This window comes from Trachymyrmex septentrionalis, unplaced genomic scaffold, assembly GCF_001594115.1.
Source record: "Trachymyrmex septentrionalis isolate Tsep2-gDNA-1 unplaced genomic scaffold, Tsep1.0 scaffold37, whole genome shotgun sequence".
NCBI lineage: Eukaryota > Metazoa > Arthropoda > Insecta > Hymenoptera > Formicidae > Trachymyrmex > Trachymyrmex septentrionalis.
The window spans coordinates 7,575,266-7,585,985 of record NW_017305536.1 but is presented as its reverse complement, the minus strand read 5'-3'; the positions used below and the strand labels follow the sequence as shown (position 1 = coordinate 7,585,985).

The 10,720-nt window shown below is 37.9% G+C and overlaps 1 protein-coding gene across 13 annotated transcripts in view; it reads left to right on the top strand.

Moving 5' to 3' along the window:
* The window catches only part of LOC108750548 (sodium channel protein para), a 45,538-nt gene that overhangs the window by 18,876 nt on the left and 15,942 nt on the right, over positions 1-10,720 (top strand). For 2 of the 13 annotated variants that reach the window (XM_018490033.1, XM_018490030.1), the window contains 14 exons: positions 684-740; positions 1,603-2,052; positions 2,528-2,627; positions 2,710-2,778; positions 5,017-5,288; positions 5,415-5,588; positions 5,681-6,031; positions 6,163-6,397; positions 7,803-7,934; positions 8,566-8,698; positions 8,782-8,906; positions 9,045-9,307; positions 9,391-9,564; positions 10,325-10,447. In XM_018490033.1, coding sequence (XP_018345535.1) covers positions 684-740; positions 1,603-2,052; positions 2,528-2,627; positions 2,710-2,778; positions 5,017-5,288; positions 5,415-5,588; positions 5,681-6,031; positions 6,163-6,397; positions 7,803-7,934; positions 8,566-8,698; positions 8,782-8,906; positions 9,045-9,307; positions 9,391-9,564; positions 10,325-10,447 — 2,658 coding nt within the window. The remainder of the gene's footprint in view (positions 1-683; positions 741-1,602; positions 2,053-2,527; positions 2,628-2,709; positions 2,779-5,016; positions 5,289-5,414; positions 5,589-5,680; positions 6,032-6,162; positions 6,398-7,802; positions 7,935-8,565; positions 8,699-8,781; positions 8,907-9,044; positions 9,308-9,390; positions 9,565-10,324; positions 10,448-10,720) is intronic. The other 11 variants (XM_018490041.1, XM_018490039.1, XM_018490040.1 and 8 more) reach the window with 9 other exon arrangements.

Below are 10,720 nucleotides of genomic sequence, written 5' to 3'. Positions count from 1 at the left end.
AATACATCGGCTTATTGCCTAATATCGATACTCCAGAACGTTATTTACCTGAACGTTATTTACGGAAACATCAAAAGATAGAATTTTTCTACTTGCATTGAGATAATCTGAATGTTGGTGGAAAATGGACAAGCCAAAAAATTCTGATCGCACCAATAAGAATTCTGGTTGTCTCAACACTACAATTACAATAAATTCAATCAGAAAATGTTGATTTGTCCATTTTCAATCAAAATTCCAATTAATACAATTAGACTCTTTTTCCAGCGTGTTTCTTTTTATCTAACAAACAAGCGAGTCTTAAGAGAATTAAGAGGTAATGTGAAAAAGTTGAACAATAACATTTTCTTCAATTATGCAAATATGTTCTAATGGATGCAATTCAATCACGGATGTTACCGCCGATCTTCGTGTCTCTCTACAAATTTATTAGTGTGTATCTCTCTTTAATAGATTCGTAATTTCTCTCCCTACACCACGAAAAAAACATTCTTTTATAGCCATACTTAGTTTTTTCTCTCTTCTCTCTTTCTCCACCTCTCCATCCATAATTATGTTATATATGTGCTTCTGCAAGTGTTATGTGATACTCCATACCTATTTCGAGTGCCTCGTTGGTGTACACATTAGATCACGTTACGAGCCGTTTGGTAGGAGATATCTTTTCTTGTTTTTTTCTTAAGGTCCCTCGCGCCGCTAATGGCCAGTTTACTTATGCCTACCAGGAAAGCCTGCGGAAGGTACGTGTGTCACGACGTGTGTCTGTCAGCACCGACCGTACGTACACTAAATAGCACCATAGGACCCGATCTCACAGTCTCTCATATTCGAATTCGTCATTCATGCTCCGCGCGTTACGACTCGCAGTTCTCAGGCGACGTCTCATAAATCGCACCCGTTCATCCTCACGGATTTCCGTTCCCGTGTCGAGACGAGCACGCTGATCACCGCCGATGATCGATCGTTCCGCGTCTTTCACGTAATAACGATCATCGCGAGACGTACTTCACCGAGACAAGCTTCGTTGAGTGATCAATCTTTTCTCTTTTTCATTAGTTACGAGGAACGATCAACGTTGCGAGTATCATTAAAGGAATCAATTACGGTTTACTCGGAAGACGACCGTAGGCAACCTACAATATACATATTATCGCTATGTCAATCATCGTGTTTCGTAATTGATTAGTTAAAGTAGGGAGAAACGAGGCGAGATTGTTGAAGAGTTACATACTGTGCGCTCATCTTAATTGAAATAACGAAATTTTTGTAAATAACTAAATCTTTAAAAATATCTCCCGCATCTTCGCTTCTATATAACGCCAATATGAATGCCGTAGTCGAAAATCTCTTTGAAACAACGTCAGACAAAATTTTCACGCATCACAGCTCGTGACTCTTCAAACGATCCGTTAAACGTAACGGATAGTAGCCGCGATCGATTCCGTGAGAAATGTCACGATCGTCCCGAGGGAATCACTCCGTCACACAGCGAGAGGGACAGAGAACGCCTTTCCGGCTGGCCCTCGCCTCGGTTGCCAGGAAGGAGGGCCGAGAACGGAGAGAGAGAGAGAAAAGCGGTGGTCCGCTTTGTTGTAATTTCAGGCGAGCCTGAGCCTACCCGGCTCACCGTTCAATCTGCGCCGCAGCAGCCGTGGCAGCCATCAGTTCACGATACGCAACGGCCGTGGCCGATGTTTCGTACCACCGGGAGGCGACCGGAAGCCCCTCGTGCTGTCGACGTACTTGGACGCCCAGGAACACCTGCCCTATGCCGACGACTCGAACGCGGTTACACCGATGTCCGAGGAGAACGGCACGATCGTGGTGCCGGTGTATTACGCGAATCTCGGCTCGCGTCACTCGTCCTATACCTCGCACGCCTCGCGGCTCTCCTACACGTCTCACGGTGACCTGGCCTTCTCTGGTATCCGCGGCATCGACAGCATCGGCAAGCAGATCACCAAGCAAGAACAGATCCTCAGGAATAGGAACAACAAGCAAACACCGGCCAATGGCCACGTTACGGATGCCAATCAGAAAAATTATCATTTCGTAAGTGACTTAAGTGATTTTTAGGAAAAACTCGCAGAGCTTTTTAACCGTAAATCGCTTTTAATCGCTTTTAATCGTTTCGGATTGCAGTTTATATACATTTATTATATTTAGGAACGATAACGATTATTCTTCCAAATAAAATGCTACAATAGAATCGTATAGTAAAACCGAAGGTATTTAAAATCTTTCTGACAACCTAGTAGATGAGTCTGAGGATAAAATATTTCGGAGTCCGCTGAAAACTGCGGAAACGTGAAATTTTCATTTCGTGAAAAATATGTCCGTGTTTATGCATGACTGTATATATAATTGCAAAAATATGTTCTCACCGTCTTTCAATCTTTGTTACAAACTGATAATATTCATCCTGATGATATTTTTCATAAAATCACTATTATATGTGTATATCAATCAATATTATCTCTAATAGAGATCTCTCAAAATAGTATTTGCAGCTGTTTAAAAATTTCAGGAAGCTCCTGATATGGAAGATCCCATGGGTAAGAACAAGCCACAAGACAATCCGTTTATCGAGTTGCCGGCGCAACAGCATACCGTGGTCGACATGAAAGGTAAGACTGCGAACTAGTTAACGTATAGCTCCGGGCACTCTCAAGCAATCAAACTTACTTCGATTCTACCATTCTTGCGCAGATGTAATGGTGCTGAACGACATAATCGAGCAAGCTGCCGGTCGCCGGAGTAAGACGCCAGAACAAGCAGGTAATGTCGCGTCCCTTTCCGTACCCTTCGTTAAGTTCCCTCAAGTTTCTTCCTTCAGTTTCTTCTGTTCACCCTTATCACAAATGTGTATATATACATATATATATATATATCTTTGTTTAACGTGTGAGCATCCTGCCGTTCGATGTACAGTGTGGTTTTAAAATTTCTCGTCATACTACTCCCTTGCGTTGGTATACTATTTTGCTGGACATTTCTGGACCGCCGCGCCTTGTACATAGTAGAACGAACAAATTCATTTTTAATTTTCATCCCAGCCGACGCAGCTAAAGATCACGCTCACGTGTTACATACTACATTACTTTTGTTTACGATTGAGCCTGGCGTGTAAATTGATGCGGTTCGCTATATATTATACTTTGGATCGACGCAGCGTCTCAGCTATTGCTAAACGGAGAAGCATTTAAATGGCGAATAATGTGTAAATACAGGATATTGTCTCTCTGAACAGTGTGATGCGACGAGAAAAATAAAGACACGATGCGGCCCGCGGGCCCTTGAGGGCGGTTTGTGAAAGCGTTTTTTGGGGAAACAGAGTTTGCTCGTTTCCTGCGATGTGACACAGATTACCACCTTCGCGCAGCTGCACGATCCCGGTCGCTTCATGCTTCGATTTTTTTTTTTTTTTTTTCCCAGATTATCTCAATCGTCGATAAATAATGCTCGATAATATGTGATATAAATCCCCCCAAAATATAGCGTCATCAAAATACTTTAGTAACTTGTTCTATGTTTTAATATTTAAATTAATATTTGATTAAAATTATACTTATTATATATTTATAAGGATATGCGATGATATTAATTTTATAATATTTAATTAGCTTATTTCTCTCTTTCCTCGATCTTTCTCTTTCTCTTTATAAGTTGAAAGAAATAGTAAAATTTATTTTAAATAATATTCTAGAGTCCAGACATTCTTTTATTCTCTCGATGATTGAGAAATCTTATTTATCTTTGGTTTCCGGAAACTGCAGCGATTTTGGTTAAAATTTTCAATATTTTTGCACCTGTATCACCACCGCGTTGAAGGGCACCTATCGTGTTTGTCTCGGATGCACAATACAGCAAGATTAGTAAATTGTTCAAAAATATAAACATATATTTTTATCAACGCGTTATTAGTCTTTGCAAAAAATTTTTCATCACTTACGATTTATAGTTTTAAATTTTTGCACGTAAAGCTGTAAATCACATTTTCACTAAATCGCGTCTGCAAATTTCGTTAACGTATCTGCGCAGAAACAGAGAATATTTTCCTGAAGACCGCACAAAATCACTATTTTGTTTGAAAAATGTACAGCCATGCGCGATGTTGTTTGTTAACAGTATTTCATTGTAAAATGTTTGAGTGAGGAGAACTTCACGTGATTATGTTGACTTTTGGTTATTATTAATTGCTTATATTACAATATTTAATCCTTTCGCCGCAAATGCACATCTTTTACAATTATCAGCAAAATTTATATTTTTTGTGTAATATTATTATGCTCGTATATAATTTATCACTATAAATAAAAAAAAAGAAAAAAAGAAAATACAATGAAATAACTTTATAATCTTTTATGTGGCGAAAGTATTAAAACTAAATTGTAAAGCTATCTTACTTTTTGTGTGTGTAAATAATTGTATGTTGAGTTCGTACGCATGCTTCAATGTCGCATTGCACATTATTCGCGTCGCTAATGCACGACATTTGTTTAAATTTTATCATCTTTCAGTTTTATATTGGCGCCTTGCGTAAATTTGGATATCGCGTGAAATACGAATCAACGCTTTACGATTTATCGTATCAAATAGTGTAGTATCTATTTTTAATAAATAAAATATCAATTACACTATCGAAATGTACAGTATCAATATTATAATAAATTTATAATAAATAAAATATTCATAGAAAGATCTTTTCTCAATTTACTGCATAACGATGTTAATGTAATGATGCGAGCATTTGCAAAAAAAAAAAAATAAAGAATAATTAACATTAAAAGCTATCTTACTTTCAAATCTTTTGCAAGAAGTTATTATAAAGTACGTTTATCCAGATTTACGCGATTCATTATTCGATGTGACATTTTTAATTTCGCCACGCCTTCTGCTTGCCTGCCTGCTTGCCTGTAAATATAATCTGTGATCTCGAAGAATGAGCCTGACCAAAGAAAAACCTCTTTCCCCAAAAAGAGTGGTGCCAGACAAAATTACTAACGCGCGTTACAGTTTCGACCTATTACTTTCCGACAGACGACGATGAAGAACCTACATTCAAGGACAAGTTAGTGGCCGGAATGTTTCGTTGTATCGACATCTTTTGCGTCTGGGATTGCTGTTGGCTTTGGCTCGAGTTTCAAAAGTACGTGTCCCTGTTGGTCTTTGATCCATTCGTAGAGCTCTTCATCACACTCTGTATCGTCGTTAATACTCTGTTCATGGCATTGGATCACCACGACATGGACAAAGATATGGAAAGAGTACTCAAATCTGGTAATTACGTAAGTATCATTTAAGTTGCGTCACTTTGAAATAAGAAAAGTGATATATATATATATACACCTGATACATTATATAGAAATTTAATCAAATTGACAATTATGTTAACGATTTAATTCAAATCCTAGTTTTTCACGGCGACATTTGGCATCGAAGCGACTATGAAACTAATAGCGATGAGCCCAAAATATTATTTTCAAGAGGGCTGGAATATTTTCGATTTTATCATCGTCGCACTTTCGCTCGTGGAGTTGGGTCTCGAAGGCGTGCAAGGTCTGTCGGTATTACGATCTTTCAGATTGGTGAGTGTTACTCTTTTTATTGCATTATTATTTCTGTTAATCGATATAAGCAATTTAATCGCACGAGTTATTGAAAATTTGATTTCTTTCAGTTGAGAGTGTTCAAGCTAGCTAAATCGTGGCCTACGTTGAATCTGCTGATTTCCATCATGGGCAGAACGGTGGGCGCGTTGGGTAATCTAACGTTCGTACTGTGCATCATCATCTTCATCTTCGCCGTGATGGGTATGCAGCTCTTCGGCAAGAATTACGTCGATCACGTCGATTACTTCCCGGACGGTGATCTACCCAGATGGAACTTCACTGACTTCATGCACTCGTTTATGATCGTTTTCCGAGTGTTGTGCGGAGAATGGATCGAATCTATGTGGGATTGCATGTTGGTCGGTGACGTCTCCTGCATACCCTTCTTCTTAGCTACCGTCGTCATTGGTAACTTGGTCGTAAGTACAAAAGCGAAATCTTTTCAATAGCAATTTTTTAATACAATATTCAGTGCAAGATCCTTTTACGCATATTAATTTGCCATCATTTAATTTGCCAACGATTAATTATATTATGTTTCCACGAATAGGTCCTGAACCTCTTCTTAGCTCTGTTGCTCAGCAACTTCGGCTCATCGAACCTGTCGGCCCCGACTGCGGACAACGACACGAACAAGATTGCGGAGGCGATCGATCGAATAGCGCGTTTCATTAAGTGGATCAAACGAAATATCCTTGCTTTTGCTAAGTTGATGCGAGCCAAACTCACCAATCAGATATCCGATCAGGCGCCAGGTGAGGGACCGTCCAACAGTTGGAAAGAAGGTTTATATCCAATCAGATCGCTTGCTGTGTGCGCTGTGTAGTTCGTGGCACTGTCTTTCAGTTTTTGCTTTACACTTCTTTCACACGTTTTGCTGGTGCCAGTCGGCGACCGATGTAATAGATTAAAAAATATATCACGCATGATGACGAGCTATGAATTACAACGACGAACAGAGCGGACGAGAGATTCGATCATATTTTGTTGTTCGAAATTATTTTTAAGTGACATTCAACATTTGTTTATTTTTGCATCATTTTAAACGTTTTCATTGATTTATCATTTTTGCAATATTTACTATCGATCATAAAGCATATATACGTCGACTGGTACATTCGATTTATTATGCAGATTCCTTAAATTTTACTTGGTTTGCTATTATGCTCCGTTAAAATCGTTGTAACATAATTGTAATTGCATTGTAATGTAATTTTATTTACGATTTAATACGAATAATAAACACTCTTTCTTTAAATTGATTACAATTAGCCCGGTGTTTGAGTCTAATCATATTTTTGATTGAGTAATTTTCGAAAATAAGATAAAATCGAACGGTTCAGTGTGTTTAATGCACGGTGAGATTTATGCAAATTAAGTTTTGTTTCGCTGATTAGCTGCCTGGCAGTTATACGTTGCTATGCATTTTACTTTGGGAACGCATTTTACTACGTAACTTCGACGGCGATCAAGTTCGTCCAAGAATTTATCACTAAGCAGAAATATACACATACATAAAAAAAATCACATGATGCACGCTGCATTTCTGTTCGTATCAGACTGCTGTAAATTTTTCCGATCAAATTCCCGGAAAATGAATTTTTCGTTCGATTTAATGGAATGAAATGAATAAAATGGAAGCAAATACAAGCAATGTAATTCTTCAAATACATATACCTACATATATTCTAACATTGAATTAAATATACAAGCAATTTTTAAATACCTTTCATATATTTAGATATGAACACGTTATATTTAGATGATAATCTGAACAGCAGCTTATTAGATTTTTATTCCGATGAATTTAGGTGTTTCAAAACCACTGACTGCAAAATTAACAGCGAATGTGTCAATGCAGCAAGTATCATAAGCAAAGCATCTACATTGTGAATCATTGACACACTGTTTCGAACTGGATTGGGTCACTGATATCACTGGACATAGATAACATCATATATGACTGCATGCAAACATGATCATGTTACTAATTTGATCTGATTCCTCAATTCGACGTGTTGGGAATCGCGACGGAAAACAATCGCGCCCGTGTGTATGAGCCTGTACATATATACGGTGATTGGATTTTTATCTATACAGTATTTTGTATAGTTTCCAGCGCGTTTCGATTTGTTTTCCGATACGAATTTCCTAATAAGGGCGGGTTAGAGATTTTGTATGACTGTGCAGATGGGATTGATCGCGATGGGGACCTAGATCTTGCAGATGGAGAGTTGGACGTATACAGAGACAAGAAGAGCGCCAAAGAGCTTAATCAGCTTGAAGTTGCCATTGGTGACGGAATGGAATTTACTATTCATGGTAAGCGTGGAAACAATCAAAGTACAATTCATCGTCAATATAACAATAATCCTTTCACATTGTACAGTTACCGTTTTTAGCTGACAGAGATATTGCATATAAAATGTCTAAGTATTATATATTATATAAAATAATAATAAAAAGATTAATCGTTAAAAATTTTTTAAAAAAATGTTACAGGAAATTGTAAATTTTTTTCATAATTGTGTAATTGATTAATTGAAAGATAGAGAATGTAAAGTTTAAAATTAATCCTCTGCCAACAATGGACTTTAAAGGCATAAATTTAAATCTGTAAAGAAAGAAATAAAATACAAGCGAACTTCTATGATAATAAAAACTTTTTATTAAATTTTTCACGGGTATGTAAAATTTTTTAAAGATTGTTACGCAGTTTGGAACACAATATGAAAATTTGCACTACAAGTTCAAAGACTCAGGTTATGGCCGAAGGACCATTGGAAAATTGCTGACAAAAGATTAAAAACTTGTTACACAATTAAGAGAATTATTAAATAGAAGAATTATTAAATTCCTTTTTTCTTAAAAACTTGTATTCCTGATTAATTAAGTTCCAAAAAAATGCTGTATAGCTGTGATTAATACATTGAATTTGATTCCCTTTTCGAAGGAGATCTGAAGAATAAACTGAAGAGGGGTAAGCTGTGCATGAACAATACGAAAGTTATCGCGAATTCAATAAATCACCACGATTATAGGCTGGACAACGATTATATTAATCAGAACGAAGATGACACTATCAGGTCGGTTAGATTTTTTATAAAATTTTCATATATCTCAGACAATATCATTAAGAACACATCTTATCCGTCTGTTCATTTAACAGTAACAAATCATATGGCAGTCACAAAAATCGCGCGTTTAAAGACGAAAGTCACAAAGGCAGTATGGATTCGTTAAATGGCGAAGAGAAGAAAGATGCGAGCAAGGAAGATTTAGAACAGGAAGAAGGTAAGCGTGGTAGTTTATTTAACTTTGCAAAATTATTCAAAAGTTTGAAAGAAGATACCGGCAATCACAGATTAGAAGATTTTTACCGTCGTACGTTTCAAGCTAATAATGATAATTGAAACTTCTATCTCTTTGCAGATTTAGAAGACGAGGGTGAAGAAGAGGAAGATCGACTCGACGTCGAGATAATACAAGTTGACGAGGATCCTATTCAATCGATTTACCCGGCCGATTGCTGTCCGGAAAATTGCTACAAAAAGTTTCCATTTCTGGCCGGCGATGACGACGCTCCATTTTGGCAAGGTTGGGCAAACCTGAGATTCAAGACCTTCCGGCTGATCGAGAACAAATATTTCGAGACTGCCGTCATTACCATGATCCTTCTAAGTAGCTTGGCCTTGGTAAGATAATTTCCTTTTTTTTTTTATATAAATCCAAGATGTATATTTAACAATAAAAAGCAACGTGCGAAATCGATTTATAGGCTTTGGAGGACGTTCATCTTCAACAACGACCTGTCCTGCAGGACGTACTGTATTACATGGACCGAATATTTACTGTGATCTTCTTCCTCGAGATGTTGATCAAGTGGCTGGCTCTAGGCTTTAAAAAGTACTTCACGAATGCCTGGTGCTGGCTCGATTTTATCATCGTCATGGTAAGTCGTGTTTTTTTTCTCTCTTCGATGCTTTAACCCGATTATCAGAAATATTTGATTTTGTACAACGTGTGCAATTGAGTAGACTCGTGATTACTGAAAGTGATGATGATTCAACGTCTATTCAATTTCAATGAAATTTCAATGAAGATTCGAATGCGTGAATTAAAAATTTCAATATAATATAAAGGCTCGATTGCACACTTGACAATTTACGAGAGAGTCTTATCGTTCTCGAATTACTTCATACGCGGATCAATTATTCGCCGTATTGCTTCCGCGCTTGTACAATACATTTACGTCGCTTCGAAGAATAGCAACACGATATCGGTAGCGTGTCGTCCGATCTTGAAAACGAGTCGTCATTCACACAACGCGAGATTGCAGAAAAAGGTATCCGTCCGTGCTTCGATAACGGAAATTTAATTTTACTTGTAAAGATAAAGGAAATATATTTGATGAGAAATAATTAAGTTTTAAATAAAGATCATCAGAGTCGATGCACGGATGATTTTTTTTTCCTGAAACTTTTACCGCGCAAAGAGAAGATCTCTCTCGTTTTTTTACATTTTATCCCCTACCCTCCTTCTTTTTCTTTCTCCACTTTAAAAACTTGAAACAACTAATGCCGACGTGCGAAGCAATGTGGGAGCCGAGCGTCGAAGCTTCCGGTGGATTTCTCTTAATCGATCGCCATTAAGTATTATTGTAAGAACTGATGCATAATATGTCTCGTCTGATGAATATTTGATGAAACTAGCTATCGCTCATCAACTTGGGTGCTGTCTGGGCCGGTGCAGCTGACATCCCGGCCTTCCGTTCCATGAGAACACTGAGGGCTTTGAGACCTTTACGAGCAGTCTCACGGTGGGAGGGCATGAGAGTAAGTCATCGGTCGACGAGGACTTAAGTGAACAATAATGCAAAGAAAAGCCTGATTCGGCTTATCGCAACGACGTTTGATCGTACGAGCTAACGGATCGATCACGTTATCACGACAGCACGTTTAATTTGTCCGCCGTGCGGACCTCCAATTGACGAGGGACTGCCGGTTATGCATGGATTGTTCCTTTCTATTTATCTCTTTCTCTTTCTCCCTCTCTCTCTCTCTCTCTCTCTCTCTCTCTCTCTCTCTCTCTCTCTTTCTTCTTCTCAA